The sequence below is a fragment of the Monopterus albus genome, unplaced genomic scaffold, assembly GCF_001952655.1.
Source record: "Monopterus albus unplaced genomic scaffold, M_albus_1.0 scaffold36.1, whole genome shotgun sequence".
NCBI classification, from domain to species: domain Eukaryota; kingdom Metazoa; phylum Chordata; class Actinopteri; order Synbranchiformes; family Synbranchidae; genus Monopterus; species Monopterus albus.
Genome location: NW_018127916.1, coordinates 233,555 through 250,308, shown reverse-complemented (window position 1 = coordinate 250,308; position 16,754 = coordinate 233,555). Strand labels below are relative to the sequence as shown.

At 36.6% G+C, this 16,754-nt stretch overlaps 2 protein-coding genes across 2 annotated transcripts in view; one reads left to right on the top strand and one right to left on the bottom strand.

Moving 5' to 3' along the window:
* The window catches only part of slc6a22.1 (solute carrier family 6 member 22, tandem duplicate 1), a 10,407-nt gene extending 799 nt beyond the window's left edge, over positions 1–9,608 (top strand). Inside the window, 15 exon segments of the mRNA XM_020597965.1 lie at positions 111–245; positions 932–1,072; positions 1,864–1,951; positions 2,050–2,182; positions 3,552–3,686; positions 4,506–4,609; positions 5,680–5,804; positions 5,995–6,107; positions 6,842–6,979; positions 7,087–7,189; positions 7,273–7,373; positions 8,225–8,322; positions 8,324–8,384; positions 8,476–8,603; positions 8,851–9,608. Coding sequence (XP_020453621.1) covers positions 111–245; positions 932–1,072; positions 1,864–1,951; positions 2,050–2,182; positions 3,552–3,686; positions 4,506–4,609; positions 5,680–5,804; positions 5,995–6,107; positions 6,842–6,979; positions 7,087–7,189; positions 7,273–7,373; positions 8,225–8,322; positions 8,324–8,384; positions 8,476–8,571 — 1,571 coding nt within the window. The 3' untranslated portion in view covers positions 8,572–8,603; positions 8,851–9,608.
* Positions 9,609–13,739: 4,131 nt separating this feature from the next.
* The window catches only part of fkbp5 (FKBP prolyl isomerase 5), a 22,583-nt gene continuing 19,568 nt past the window's right edge, over positions 13,740–16,754 (bottom strand). Inside the window, exons 7-11 of the mRNA XM_020598008.1 lie at positions 15,648–15,738; positions 15,381–15,464; positions 15,098–15,283; positions 14,727–14,971; positions 13,740–13,916 (exon numbers count right to left, since the gene is read on the bottom strand). Coding sequence (XP_020453664.1) covers positions 13,814–13,916; positions 14,727–14,971; positions 15,098–15,283; positions 15,381–15,464; positions 15,648–15,738 — 709 coding nt within the window. The 3' untranslated portion in view covers positions 13,740–13,813. The remainder of the gene's footprint in view (positions 13,917–14,726; positions 14,972–15,097; positions 15,284–15,380; positions 15,465–15,647; positions 15,739–16,754) is intronic.

The following is a 16,754-nucleotide window of genomic DNA, read 5'->3' as shown; positions in this document are numbered from 1 at the left end:
TTTTTTTTGTTTTGTTTTGTTTTTTACATTCACCTTTCACTAATAATTTGCTAATAATCTGACAAAAAGAATGTCAGTGTGATTTCAATTTAACTTTACATTTTCTGCAGGGGTGTTCTTCATCCCTTATGTGCTCTTCTTGTTTACCTGTGGCATCCCCCTGTTTATGCTGGAAACCTCTCTCGGCCAGTACACCAAACAGGGAAGTATTACCTGCTGGAAGAAAATATGTCCCCTGTTTGAAGGTAAAGGTCTAGAATTACTATCCTTATCAAATAAAACGTGTGTGTATTTAAATGTAAAAGATGGCACTTGGACATATTTTTAAATAAAACATATGTCATTCAGTTATTAAAGGGAACTAATGCAATGGTTAGTGTTGTCACCTCGCAGGAAGATAATTCCAGGTTCCAACCTGCTGGCTGATTTACTTTATATTAAATCATGAAAACACTTTCATATTACATTTGAATAATGTTTGATTTTGTCCATAAAGTTTAGAATAATCTGCATTCATAGTGCGACAAACAGGATTATAGGTTAAGTCATTATTATTTGATGTTATTAGCATTAATTACAATTTTTTGTTGCTAATTTTTTTAGTATTATTTTTATTTGTTTTACATTTTATTTAAATTTGAGTGCTTTTATGACTTAAAAATGTGCTGGTATATGTAAAAATCTATCACTGTAATTATTTATCCTGAAATTTCAGAAATGTTCTGTTACATATTTGAGTTTTTTTAATTTTTATTAGTATTATTTTATTAATGGTACTTTGTACTTAAAAGTGAGCTATTTAATCAATTTAAAATCTGTTGATTTACGCAAAGCATAATACCAAGCAAGGTGTATGTTCTATGACTATAGATGTTGACACAAAGGCGTTAAAGACTATATATTTTTGTTTGTTTGCTTATTTACTTTTCAGGGCTGGGTTATGGAAGTCAGGTGGTTGTTTTATATTCCAGTATCTACTACATCATCATATTGGCATGGGCTTTCATGTATCTCTTCTCTTCTTTTAACTCTGAACTTCCCTGGGCAAACTGCAGAAACAGCTGGAACACAGGTACGTTCCAGTATCAGATTTTGGGCTCAATTGAGGAGCTGATATTGGACCTGGAGTGTAATGTCCAGCTGCTGGACACACTGACCAGGCATACAGTACCTGGCAAGCCTTGATTCTAAAGTTTAATTGTTGGAAGATGCTTCCTACTTCCCTGAAACATCCATTGTCAATGTATGTGCAGTGGGGGGTTCTTGTTTCCACATCATGCTTGAATATTGTACCAAACTATAGTTTGGAAATCATGGTACCTAACCCTAATCCATCATTACTTGTTATGTTCATATGTTTAAGTTTTAAACTCAAATTTACAGTAAGCTGAGCACAAACAAACCTTTCCCCTTCAATAGATGAAAGTAAAAATAGTCATCTAGTGTCAAACTCTGCATTTACTGTATATCATCCCGTAGAGTGAAGGTCAAACACTGACATTACATTAAGCAAAACACATTTTTAGTTGAGTGACCTTAATCTCTAGCAGACAATTTTACAGTTATATGAAAATTAATAAATTAATGGTATTTTAGTCAGTTTGTTATTGTTGATAAGCTAAACTACATGAACATGCCCTTTATTCCGTTTTTATAGGAAAAAATACATACAATAAAATACCATCCCAGTTTACATGCATGAATAAAAAGATGGATAGGCTGTAGGATCACAGTAGGCTATTACTTAATGCAGTGGAAAAATGTTGCTAGAGGTTTCAAGGCCTTGGTAAAAAGAGAATCTGACAATGTGGGTATATGCCCTTGATGGTCTTGTTTAAAATATCTTGCATTTCTCCACAACAGATTCCTGTGTGGAGTTCGATCGAATGGCTAATTCTTACAACTGGACAGGGGCAGAAAATGTGACATCACCAGTGACAGAGTTTTGGGAGTGGGTATAAAAACTAACTCCACAATCAAATGTTCAAGTATGACAACAAGCTCTGAAAGTGGTATTTTATGAAATATAACTGGAAATGTGATTTGCAGGAGAAGAGTTTTGAATGTCACAGGAACTGTCCATGAATTAGGAGGATTACGATGGGAGCTGGTTCTTTGTCTTCTGTTGTCCTGGACCATTTGTTACTTTTGTGTCTGGAGAGGAGTAAAGTCCACTGGGAAGGTAGGACAAGGACTTTTTTTTATAGGTTGTAGACAAAGTACCAAAGCAGCCTTCAGCTGACATTATTCTCTTCTGCTCTTTAAAAACACTGCAGTCATATCACCTTGCATAACGTCATGTCTAATCACAAACTGAAAACATAATCTGCTTGTACAAAGTTCATGGTTGATCATAATTGTTTCTACATTTACCAGAGGATAAATCCTACAAACATTGATGATCCTATGACTTTTCACCTGGTTCCTTCTACAGGTCTAAACTTTCATTTATCAAGAGATACTGTATATCTCAACATTCTATTGGACTGACACAAAATTCACATGTATGATATTCTGATGATGTATCCTATTGACTTTGGTCATCCTCTTTCCATCTAGCATAACAATAAAGTTGACCAACTCAAAAATGCTAAACATTAACAGCTGCATCATATTGTCATTGTTACCACGTTAGCATGATGACGATTTAGCTCAATGCACTGCTGTGCCAAAGTATAGCTTTACATAACTGCTGGTGTTAAACAATACAGTAATCTCTACATCTAAAGCTGCAGTATATTTGTATTAACAAATAGTGTTTTTAAATTAAAAAAAACATCTTTAGGATTTTGGGTGGTGTACCGTGTTTCCTATATCTTTTCACACTTCTCAACAGGATACAGTGTATGATTATTTGTATTTGTTTGAAATATAAGGCTGGTTATTTTCTATATTAACAGGATTTTCAACACTTCCAATATGGAGACTTAATCCAACAATGATTTGCCTCTACTCATGGTTAATGTCCATCAGTCTGTCAGTCCTAGATCAGCTTGTTTGTCTATGCCATAGACCTCCACTGTTGTTCAAATAGGATTAAAAACACATTAGTGAAATACAGTACTGCACTGGGTGACATATTTCTTCATTAGCAAACCCCAGACCTGAGTGTGAGGAGCTAGCGCAATGTAAACAAAGCCGAAAGCTCATACAAGATCTCCCACAGGGCGAGTTGACTCTGTCTCATGCTAACTGGTGCTTAATAAGTAAATTATGAGGTCCCAGAATAACATTTGGTGACATATGAAGAATGAAGAATTTCCTCAGTGACCCATGCATTTGCATGGTGCTAACTTCAGGATATGGATCCTTTGGGGCAGCATAATTGGGTCTGGGGCTTTGTAATGAAAGAATGTGTCCCCCAGTGCAGTAATGTTTCGTGGTGTTTAATTGTTTTTGAACAACAACATAGATCCATTGCACAGACAAACCCTTCCAAGTGAATTTATGCAGGGAGGACATCAGTTTTGGAGCATTCATGGACTGTGAACACATAAAGCCCATCCTAGCAACACAGCTACAGATTAACAAACAGTTTGACTCTTTCACAGGTTGTTTACTTTACTGCTACATTTCCATATGTGATGCTGGTGGTGTTGCTTGTTCGTGGACTTACATTACCTGGGGCCATAAATGGGATCAAGTTCTACCTCTATCCTGATCCATCTCGCCTTGCTGATCCCCAGGTATAAGCAGATTTTACTTCTCTCTTTTAATCGGGGGTGGCTAATCCTGGTCCTCAAGGGTCTCTGCCCTGCTTGTGTTCCAACTATCCCTGATCTGCCTACTGCTGATTACCTGGATCAAGTGCGTTCTAGCTTCTGATTGAATGAACACACCTGATCCAAGTAATCAGCGATGGGTAGGGCAGAGATAGTTGAAAAAGCAAGCAGGGCAGCGGCCTTGCAGGACCGAGACTGGCCACCCCTGCTTTTAATGATGTGTGATTCTGTCTCTTTAGCTCTCGTGAACCTGCAGGTGTTTCCATCATTGCAAAGACATGTTGATTCAACAACCATTGTTGAGTCAACCATCATTGTTGATCAAACTCAGCAATTTATTTGAAATCCTGTACATTTTCCAAATATAGAAAGCTGGATTATATAGAAATATGTCTTTTATTTGATTCACATAGCACCTAATTATTTCCATTTATTATAATGAGCCATAAGCAACATAAGTTTTCGTAATACCAGTGTAAGAATAATGTAGTTCAAATGAAGTGCTGGAACAAACCTGTACAGAACATTTAGCATACTGTATGTAAACATACTGTATACGCACAAAGCCATTTAAGTGGAAATTTTAAGGGACAATCAGATTTCAGGAGATTGAAAGGGTTGAATACTTATACACACTTTTAAATGCTGTTTTGATTTTTTGTGTGAAACCACACTATATTTGCAGATGATTGCTTTGCTGAAGACATCAGTGTAAAATAGTATATTTTCATCATGTCATGTAAATCCCTTTCATGTGTAATTGTTTATTTATTTGTCTTGCAGGTGTGGATGGATGCTGGCACGCAAATATTTTATTCCTATGCTATTTGCATTGGGTGTCTAATTGCACTTGGTAGTTATAATAAGTACAACAATAACTGTTACAAGTAAGTTTGATGTATCTATAATGTTTTTACACCAAAATAAAGATGAAAAACAAATACAAGCACAAAACTATACAAAATAATACAAAAAGAAATTATCTGGAACTTAATTCCATTATACAACTCAGATATACAACCAAATGTCAGCATAATTTTTTTCTCTACCTTCACTGCTGAAAATACTCAACAGACAAATTGAAGTAGATTCCTCCAAAACCATTTCTAGTGATTTAGGGGTCTTGCCCAAAAATTTAAAGGTGCTCTAACTTCCTTTCAGCTAATCAAAACAAACTGTCCAGAACAAACTAACCAGTCTTTTCCCCTGCCCCCACATCCTGTTTCCTAAAGATGATATAAACTATGTGTTTATACAAACTGTACAAAAGCATCCTGCAGAGCAAAGCTGCCATATGTGACACTATTGTTAAACAAAACGTGAACTACTCCTAAGTTAAAATCCTATTAACTCAATACAAAGGTAACCAAAGCAAACATGTTAGCTTTAGATGCTAACGCATACAGAACAAAGAACTTCACATTTGAACCAAATTTGAGCCCTTTGGCTACTGTTAATTCTCTCCATCTCAAAAAGCCAAACTGATGGTAACCCTGTATTTTCCTCTTGGTTTGTCTCTCTCTCTCTGTGAGCAAAAGAATGCAATCTCTTCGATCTAACAGTCACTGTTTTGAGCTTTTAGCTCCTTCATGGCTGGCTGTTTGAAATGACTAATTGTGGTTAGAAAAACTCTTCTTATGACCTTTGTTAGTTGGAGGGCTGAGCTAATGTAAGGACAAATTCTTAAAAACACAGGGTAGAGACGCCGGAATAACAACAGAAGCACCGTAGGTACCAGGATGTCATGAAGTGGGGGTAGCAAAGAGAGCTAATAGCAAAATGAGATCTTTTTCATTTTCACCTAATTAATCAAACAATGTGTGAAATCTTAGTGAATGCACCTGACTTTGGTACATTAATGATTCTGGATTGTGCTGCTCATGGTGAAGAAAAGATGTCAACTTTTATGGAAGTAATACAAAAATGATGGATTATAAAGTTTGTTTTTTGTTTTTAGGGACTGTGTGTACTTGTGTCTTCTAAACAGTGGCACCAGTTTTTTTGCTGGTTTTGCCATCTTCTCTGCACTTGGATTTATGGCATATGAACAGAACGTAGACATATCAAAAGTGGCAGAGTCAGGTATGTATATGTAAAAAAAATATTTTGTGGAGCGAATAAGTAAATGAATATATTAATTTATATTGTACTTTTAGACCAGCAAAAGCACCCAAAATACACTTAAATGCACAGGAATAAAATACTTTGACTCAGCAAGCAGAAAATGACCAGATGTTCATTATTTCTGTTGATTATCTCATTCTCACTGCAGGTCCTGGTTTGGCGTTCATTGCCTATCCTCGAGCAGTAGCCATGATGCCTCTTCCTCAGCTCTGGGCGATTTTCTTTTTCATTATGATCATCCTCCTGGGACTGGACAGTCAGGTAAATCGAAACAGCAGCTTTGTTCCTCTTTTAAATAAAAATGTTAACTAGTCACAGTACAATAATTTCCAAGTTTTTTTGTCTGCTGTAGAACGATAACAAAATTATTTTAATATTTTATCCTGAGTAATTGGGGTGGCTGTGGCTCACGAGGTAGGGCAGTCGTCTCCTGACCAGCAAATTGGTGGTTTGACTCCCGGTCTCCCTGTGTGCCTAAGTGTCCCTGAGCAAGACACTGAACCGCGAATTGCTCCCGGTGGCTTGACTAGTGCTGTTGTGTGGCAGCCTGTCATGAATGGTGTATCATCTCCTGTAAAGTGCAGCACACTGTGGAAAAATGAGCAATATAAATACAATCCATTTACCGATAATCTATACCTCATAAACAATTTTGCACATTAAATAACAAAGTAAGGGGTCCCATTTTCATCTGCTTATGATGCACACATTGCCTGTTTTGTTTTTGTTTTTTATTGTGGTTGTTTTCTTAATGATTCATTTGGGGCAATTTTATGCCTTTACTAGATAGGCGGGGGGTGATAACACCACCAGGATATACAGTATGAAGACATAGTTGAGTAATCATGCCTTTGGATTAAATTCAGATCAAAATTCAGATTTATATATTTATTATTAATAATATAAAAATCTGCTACATATATCATGTGAACCAGCTCTGTAATGTTTGTAATGTGTGAAGCATGGGTACTGTGTAGCTAAGGTCTCTGTTTCAGTTTGTAGGTCTGGAAGCTTTTACAACAGCAATTTCTGACATGAATCCTTCCTTCTTCCACATTGGCCATCGACGTAAAATTCTTCTGCTTGCCATCTGTGTTGCCAGTTTCTTCATTGGCCTTGTTATGGTCACAGAAGTAAGATCAGATTTAAACACCACATTGTCTGTTTTTACAATAACCTTTTTCCTTGTTCAGAGACAGATATCAGACAACACCTAACTGAACTCCTGTCTCTCACACAGGGTGGACTATACGTCTTCCAGTTGTTTGACTACTATGCCTGCAGTGGGATGACTCTACTTCTATTTGCTATACTGCAGTCTGTCTGTGTTGGATGGGTCTATGGTGAGTTAATAAACAAGAATGCCGTCCATGGCTTCTTCTTAGTCAATTTGAATTTCCTCACCAGTGTATCTATCTACTCACAGGCGCAGACCGACTTTATGAAAACATAGAGGACATGATTGGATATAAGCCTTTACCCCTGATTAAATATTGTTTGAAATATATCACTCCAGTAATATGCATGGTAAGTTACACTAAAAGTTTACTCTGTTTACTGTATATAATAATTGATTGTAGCCTAAACCCCATCTGCTTACTGTTGTTAAGCCTGTCAAGTTTTTTGTTGTCACACAGCGCAGATGCAGGTTGCAATGTCAAAAGTAACATTTGCCACATAGTGATGTGTGAAGCAATGATTCCCAAATTTAAGACAGAAGCAGACAAAAGCAGGTCGAATTTATTGGGTGAAATGACAACTATTGCTGGAGAATTTTAGCTGTATAGTCAGCTAGCCAGTTAAGCTAACATTAGCTTCAATAAGTGCAAAATTTCACCTCTGGCATATTTTCAAACTTTTTAGCTAACTTGTGTAAAAAGGAGGAACTTGTAAAATGGATTGTTAATATCCACTTAATGGCTATATGCCAAAAGACTAAACTGCATGTCCCAGGAAAAAACAAGAAGCATACTTTACTTAACAGCTGATGTTTGTTTAGAAGACAGTGAACTAAATCATGTTTGATCAATTATTTGGCCCCAAAGAGGTGTATCAGGCCATACTGTCATAAATCTCCAGGGCCTCATAACAATCAACACCGCCTTCTGGCCCTAACCTATCCTAATATGCACATCCAGTGATTTCATAAATGCAATTACATGGACAAAGTGCAGACCAACCTGTTGACTAAAACCTACTGGTACGGTTAAATGTGCGAATGGAAACAGGACAGCCCCCTGTTTACTTGGAGTACCTATGATGGCTGTCAGCATATGTTGTTCAGCCACACTGGTTGTCATAGTGTTGTGAAATATCAGAAGACATACTGTACCACATCACACTAAGATTTAAATAGTTTTTTCCATGATTATTTTCAGGGAACATTTATTTTCTCTTTGGTCAAATACACTCCTCTGAAGTTCAACAACGAGATGAACTATCCATGGTCGGGTTATGCTTTGGGCTGGTGGTTCACTACTCATGGTTCCCCTCTGGATGCTGTACAATCTGAGTGTCACTCCTGGTACACTACAACAGGTGAGCTGTTTCTATATAATCAGGGTTCTCCAAAGAGCTATGTGTTTGTGTTCTTTTTAGTTTTAATAAAAACTACATTTTTCTTTGTTAGAGGATTTCCATCTTATGCACTCCAGCTGATGACCTTCCTATGACCAAACCAGAGAAGAAAGCCCTTGAGCGGCTCGACTTGACCTCAATGTTCTAGTGAGAGTATAAAGACTGGAGTGGCACTTTAAGGTAGAGGGAAAAGCTCAGTCCAGTGTGTTTTTTCCAAGTTCTTTTTAAAATAATGGTTCCCAGTGTTTTTAGTTTTAACCCTAAAGCAAAGCATTTACTACTTGTGCCCCCTGGTCACTGAATTTCAGCCAGTTCAACCAAAACTGGTTTTTGTTTAAATGGTTTTTAAGAAAAAAAACAAACATTGTTGCAGCAAAATCATGTTTTCATTCTTTTTCATTTTTTCTTTCTTGTCTTAACCCTTTAGATTTAATTTGCAACCCCTTGTGTGGAGACCAAAGCTCCCGGTTTCACTGCACTACAAGAATGGCGTCAAATCTTATATATTGTCTCTTCATCAAGCACTGTAGAGTTTGAATGCTGACTAAGCAAATATATTTTAAAGAATAAGCCAATCTAAGCTCAGAGGTCCACTTGATTGTTTTTGTCTTGATTTTTAAGCTTTCAGATGCATCTTAAGGTCTTTGTTACCTAATTTATATTAGTGATTTATATAAAGTACTGATTCCTTTTCAATAATCAATTAATTGTTTTGTTTAGACAAAAAGATCACAGTTTCTCCAAGCCTGAGGTGACGTCTTCAGATGTCTTGGTTTGTCCAACTAGTAAACAGCTTGTTTTTTTGTTTGATAAATGACCCATACAATACACAGTAGTTGCTGATTAGTATTCTGTCAAACAACTAACTCAATAATCACTTAGTTGTTTCAGGTCTATTTGTAAGTGGTCCTTAAAACTTAGATTATCTTAATGTCCCAGAGTACTGCTACTGTAAAAATGTATACAGCTCACAAAGGCAGTAAACTATTACAGCTTTCAGAAATGGTCATTCCATTGGTCAGTCCAACTGTGATGAAGGAAATACCAAATGGAGAAGAGAAACAGTGTGAACCTGTTGGCTGTAACAGCCAGACGCACAAAATGTATATTTTACCAGAGTTGTATAGGTTGTATTTTTACTGTAGTTTCAGCTTTAAACTTGATTAAACCTAGTTTTTATACAGATTACTTGTTTACAGAATTTGTATGTTAATGTTTAAATCATTTTGTTTTGTTTATTTTCATGTATCACTGAAATTTGTTTCATTAATTCTTTGGATAACATTTAGATGCTGTGATATATTTTTCAAATCTAAGAATCAATCAATAATTGGTTTTCTAAAGGTATCAGAAAACTGTAAATTCACATTTAAATGGACAAAGTCACAATTTATATATCCTATTTTTAACATTAAATACATCATGGATAACCAATTAATGTGTTATTAATGAAAATGCTGTACTAAGAATGAAGATGGTGAAGCATACTGGGACAGGGATTGCTGTGTCAGTGCTTTTTGTTAAATTTACTATATTAAAATAAGGGGGACTTATCTAAGGGCCACACAAATGGAGTTGCTTTCATTCACTGAAGGGTCTGTCATATTACCCAGAAAAATGTTGGTTTCAGTGCTGTGGAGGCTACTGGAAGCTACAGTGACTGGGTTTATTGCCTGGGAGATGGTTTGGTGTGACAAGGTTTGGGACTGACACTTGTATGCATCTGTCTTTCTCTTTTGATATCCTGTTGATGGTGGATCCTTGGTTCTGTTTCAGTATAATTGCAAGGAGCTTGACTGATACTGTTCAGATGACATCAACTGAACTTGTAGTGTTTTCTCCCTGCTAACATGTAACTGAACAGATGTGGTTCATCACACTGAGTTTTTTCCTTCAGTTCCTCTGAGACTTAGAAACTCTCAAATATAAAAAAAATCCACAATTGTATGAATGAATCATAGAATTAAACAATATGCTATTCTTTAATATTATTAATGAAAAGAGGCAATAAGGTGTTAATCTGGTTGATTATTAACAGACTTCAGTAAATCTCATCATTATTGATGTATTCCTCTGTGTTCACCTCATTACTTTGTTAGACTGACTGGTAACATAAGCAGCATTTAACATTTTATGATTTAAATAAATACAAATGAATTAAGAGTGAAATATGGATATGATTTAATACACAATGTTATAATGATTCAAATAAAAGTACATTATTAATCATTTACAAACATTGCTATTTATACATTGCTCTTGTAATTATAACTTACTATCTCATAATTACAAGAAAAGATATAATTAGATCCTGATCCGGTGAGATCCAGTAAATGAGATCCAAATCTATGGCATAATGCAAATATGCTACTTTCATTGGATGGCTTTGTTACACATTTCTTTTTCTGCATACCTGAATCGACTTCCTGGTGACTTTGCCCACCAGCAGAATGTGAATGCACCGCCACTACACCACGACACCACTATAAATATGTATATGCAAAGGTTCCTTGGATGGTTTTTGTTTGTGTGTGCCTTTTGGTTTACAGGGAGAAGATCTATTGAATACCTATACATGTTATACATGTAAATATTTTGTATCGCATTGCACCGAAGTTTGCTTAAAAAATACACATCGCCCATCCTGCTGCATTTTATCTTATTTTCAAACTTTTCAGAATTATTCATATGCGTAATTATAATATAAGTTATCAAAAATGACGGATGTCTAAGTGGCTTGTCACTGTTTTGTATAGTTGACATAAGGGAACAAATAGACAATATATTCTTAAATACAGTTTATTATTGCTAAAAAAATTACATCATCCTCATTTCCACTGGACAAAATATGTTTGAATGTTGAGAGCCAGCAGTACTTGAAAACATTTAGCAACAAGCTGTTTAAAAACCTTCATAGCATACAACAATATTAACACATGTACACACACACACACAGTATTGGTTTCTTTTTACACAAAATATTTAAGACAGCAATAATTTTCATTCTCAGCCAACCAATGTTATAAAACATTGAGAGATTATTGACCAGGTTTATCAAGATATTTCATTAAAAAAAATAATGTTGGTTTGATGTTCACCAAAGTGCATTATTGTCCACTATCCACACATTAAAAATACACCAAAAAACAAAAAAAGAGTGAAATAAAGATATACCTTTTCCAGACTGAAGCAAAAAGAACTACACAGATGTAATATCATGTAATTGATCACATCACCAGAGTTTAAAAAAGTAAAACTGTGGTTCAGAAGATATTAAAGTTTACCTTCAATTTGTGTCTTTATCCCACTCAAAGAGTTGAGTGACCTGTAGAATGGGTTGATTTTATGATCTAATACCTTCTTTTGTGCAAAGTTTAATTCAGTCATTATTATGAGGTGGTGGCATGGTGGTGCAGTCACCTCAGAATAAGGAGGTTTGGGGTTCAAGCCCTGGCTGATCCAACGCTTTTCTCTGTGGAGTTTGCAGGTTCTCCCTGTGCCTGTCTGGCCTCTCTTCACATACTCCAACTTCCTCCCACAGTCCAAAGGCATGCAGCTGGGTTAAGTTGCAATGCTAAATTGCCCTAAGGAGTGAGTGTGGGTGTGTGTGGTTGTCTGTCTCTATGTGTCAGCCCTGTGATAGACCGGTGACCTGTCTCGGCTGTACCACACCTCTCGCCCAGTGCCACCTGGGATTGGCTCCAGCCCCCCCCCAAGACCCTCTTCAGGATAAGCGGTATAGGTAATGGAAGGGTATTTATGAGGCCTTTTGACAGCCAGTGGAAGTAATGCTGCATGTATTCAGCTGTTGAACAAAGGTATGTACATTGAAGATTGTGCCATGCTTTTAGCAAAATCTACATATAGTAACATACAGTGCGTGCAGAAGCTATATAATTTATGTGTGCATGTGTGTTTACAGGTTTTTGTAGCTGCCACTGATGCTTATCATAAATTGTTTTATTTGATCAACTGCCCGGTGACCTGTCCCGGCTGAACCACACCTCTCGCCGAGTGCCACCTGGAGTTGGCTCCACCCCCCCCCCAAGACCCTCTTCAGGATAAGCGGTATAGGTAATGGAAGGGTATTTATGAGGCCTTTTGACAGCCAGTGGAAGTAATGCTGCATGTATTCAGCTGTTGAACAAAGGTATGTACATTGAAGATTGTGCCATGCTTTTAGCAAAATCTACATATAGTAACATACAGTGCGTGCAGAAGCTATATAATTTATGTGTGCATGTGTGTTTACAGGTTTTTGTAGCTGCCACTGATGCTTATCATAAATTGTTTTATTTGATCAACTACAATACCAGACTGATTCTCATTGAAACCTAATGTGTATTTTTTTAAGTACAAGATTTCAATAAATTATTGATTGATGATGCATGTGTTTATGAATAATTATTTTAGTGTATGACTGTGGGCTAACTGCAAATTTTAAATGCGTATTTCTGTAAATACAGTAATCTCTCTACACCATAGTTTAAAAAAGATGTGCTGATTTGGCTTTATACATAGTAGCTAACCAAATATAGTATAATTTAATTAGTAGTTTGTGCTTTTCTCAGACTGTACTCTCTGTGTCAGTTGTCTCCTGTTTGGAAATTTAGGTTGTGTCAGTGATTTATGAAATTTGAAGGTTCATGTTTAGAGAGTAATTACATTTTGGAATCCACAATATGTAGCGTTTTGTAATTGCCATCACTAAATGAATTCAGGTTTTTGTAACTGCTGATACTGTGATGTACTGGGAGCCAAGGCTAAGCTGTGGCCTATTTGCTTTTCTTAAGAATTGATTGCGTTTTTAAATACCACTGAGATAATAGAACATGTTACACCTTTTATTCAATGTACATATTGCACATAAAAAAATAAAATAAAAAAATAAAATTTCAAGTTTGTCCCAAACACCTTGTGAAACATGCATGCAGCTGCCCACAAAAAGGCTTAATACCAAAGACAAATCTGAGGTCTGACAACCAAAGTTTTGGAATCTGAAACACACTGTAGAGGCACATCTTAACTCTACACATTAGTCTAATGATAAAGAAAGTGGATATTCTCTGTGATTTTTGATTAAACAGACATTGAAGAAGAAAAAAAGTTGTGGGAGCTAGAAGTGTTCACTGCTCATTAACTCACCGATTCTACAGTATTTAATCCAGTGGGAGGTCCTGGAAGTTGCGATGTCCATGTAACAGGGGAAATGCTGTTTGGCTTGCAAACATCCCTGCTTAAGCTCTGTTTTATATGCAGGAATGGTAAGGCTGGGTTTTGGGTTAAAGACGTTTCCATTAGAGGCTTTTATACAACTTCATTCCTGCCTCTGCTCCCTGGGCTTGGAAAGTAAAGGGAATCATGTCCTTCTTTTTTCTCCCTTTCAAATATCACTGTTTCGATGGACAGTCACGACTCCTCCGCCGTCGTTTAATGCCCACATCACCATTCACGCAGTTCCTCAGACTTTCGTCCCGCCTCCTCTTTGATGTCTTCACGCAGTTCCTCAGACTTTCGTCCCTCCTCCAGCCTGTTGAAAAGACACAGTGATTAACATGAAGCACAAATAAAAACTGCTGATAAGGCAAGTCAGTAGACTGAAGAGAAAATTTGAATGAAGATCCTAAAATGTCAGACTCTACATGTCCCATACAATTAATTTAAAACTTGAAAACTAACTAACTTTAGACTGAATAATAAGTTGTTTTAAATATCATGTTGTGATTTTGCTTTTCTACTCTTGATTCTTTTTAATAAAAAGAGAAGCTCAAAGTCAAGAGTGAACACTAGAGGCCAGTAGCATGCTACTAAAGAAAGCACAATGACAATTAGGAAGATGATGCAGCAGGGCAATATACCATCACAGTGTAAGTGAAATCTTATATTTTAAAGAATATTTGGCATATTCTAAACTTGGAATGATGTACATTTAAAAAAGTCTCAAATTCCAGTTTCCTTGGCTATGATGTTAAATGCAAAACACATTCCTCGTAGTTCACACAGTTATATGCCACAGTAAACTGGTCCCACTTCTTAACTGTTTGATTTGTCAATTTTCAAGAATGTAAACTTTTGGTGTGTCATAAAACTCAGGAAAACAAGATAATTTCTCAAAATCACCACTAATAATGGGTTTAAAACAAACACGGATAGCTGGTCATATCAGTCCCATGGTGGGTGTATGTGGTAACATATGAGAGCCGAATGTTATTTCATCTAATTTAAGATTAAATTTAATTCACTTAGAGAAAAGAAAAGAGGAAAACACTGACTATCTAGACTTAGTCAGGAACAATCTGTTTACAAACCTTGGTGTCCCTTTCTGCAAATTTCTGGAACATGTTGGCGTAGGTCTTCTTTTCCTGTTCATGATGTTCTTTAATCTTTCCCTGGCAAATGGTAATCTGGCCATGAGCTGCCCGGTTTGAGGGGTTGATTTGAAGCACTTGCTGAAAGTCAGCCATGGCCAGGCTGAACTCGTTGGATAGGAGACGCGCTTCCCCACGACGATACAAAGCTTTCTCATTGCTCTCATCAAGCTCAATCACCTTATACAAATACATAAAAAAAAGCAGTTAGTTAGGGATATATCCAGAACAACAGCAGCTGCAGAGATACTCTGTTGTGATGTTAAACTGTATTTGAATATGACAAATCAAGGTCATGAAGCTCACCTTGTTGCAGTTCTCCACTACTTGTGAGAACTCCTTTAAGCGCAAGAAACACAATGATAAATTGAGGTGCGCTGTCAATACAAACTCTTGTATCCTCTTTTGTTGCTCTATCCCAGTACCACACTCCATCTCTAGCCAGGAAATGATGCGATGGTACTGGATGATTGCCTGGTAATTCCGCCCTGCCTAATAACAGAAGATAATACATTTGTATGATCTTTCCAGTGCTCAGTATGTGAACAAGAACAGAATCATTTGATAAAATAAAGGATGGGGGCTGTACCTTAACATACTGATTCCCCTTATGCTTTACTCCAGCAGCCAGCTCCAGCTTTTCATTCAAGTCCATTTCCCAGGATTCTTTAGCCTTGTGGAGACACAGTTAACATCACAGAAAGTGAGTAAACATTTTTATACTTTCATATAAAATTTTCTATGTAGCTATGTAAAAGAAGCTCAGATTAATGTATCAATCTCAGTCTAGTATAATATAATGTTGAATATGTGTGTGTTTATTCAATAAACCGTAAAAACTGAGAGCAGTGCTCACCTTTTTAAAGTCTTTGAGCGTAACCTCATATACAATGTCTGTGTCTGGTCCAATGTTATACTCTGGTTTGCCTTCACTTCCAAAACCATACCTGTAAAGGAAGAAAGAAAAACCATGACTGATCAGGAGCCTGTTGGTTGTTAACTGGGTGATAGGGAGGGTTGGTGCACTGATCAGGAGCCTGTTGGTTGTTAACATTGTTCACAAGAACAATTAAATACAAAAGATATTTGTTATATACAGTGTTTTAGGAAAACATCCCTTCTACATGTCACACAGCCAACTCAACTCATCTCAAGCCATTTCACTTTTAAACAGCAAGGGGAATAGGAAATCTCATCTGTGACAGCTGATGATAGAAATTCCCCACATTAGCTACACTTGTCAAAAGTTTTATTTATTTATTTATGTAATGTTCAGGTACTTGCTCAAAATACAAAAACAGACTCTCACATGGGAATGAAGGGTAAACACACCTCCCCTATAGCTTACTCATGATTATATATCTTATACTACATTAAAATATGTGTTCTATAGGAGGCTGATGGTGCTTAACAAAAATAACATCTATATATAAGTGGGTTAAGAAGGTGGCATCGTTTTTGCATTAAAACAATACTGTGAAATTAAAAATATATATGTGTATATGAGGAAATACTGGACTGGACGGTTTCCAGAAAGGGCACTGTAAGACTTAACAACCATTGGCAGGTTTTAATTTGTTTCTTTTGTTTGTATGTCTTTATTTCCTCCAATCATATGTTTATCTGTATTAGCTGCCTACATGGTGGCATGAAGTGTCACTTTGAAATGTTACAGTATTATGGGTTCCCAGTACTTCTCACCAGTGTTTTGTATTGTTTGGCCTGGGGCGGGGGGTGATAGGGAGGGTTGGTGTGGGCAGAGTTAAGGTTAATGTGTTTGGATAGTACATTGTGTTCTATCTTTTTTTTTGTCCTAAGATGGCGCCGGTGTATGTGGCTGGCCGTCTGTGGCTGTGGTGTTTGTGGTTTGTTTTAATATTGTGGCGGCCCTGACCAGCCGCTTATGTTTATGTTCTGTTCTGTGTTAAATGGGGGCAGCCGTAATGTTCGAATAATTGGCTTT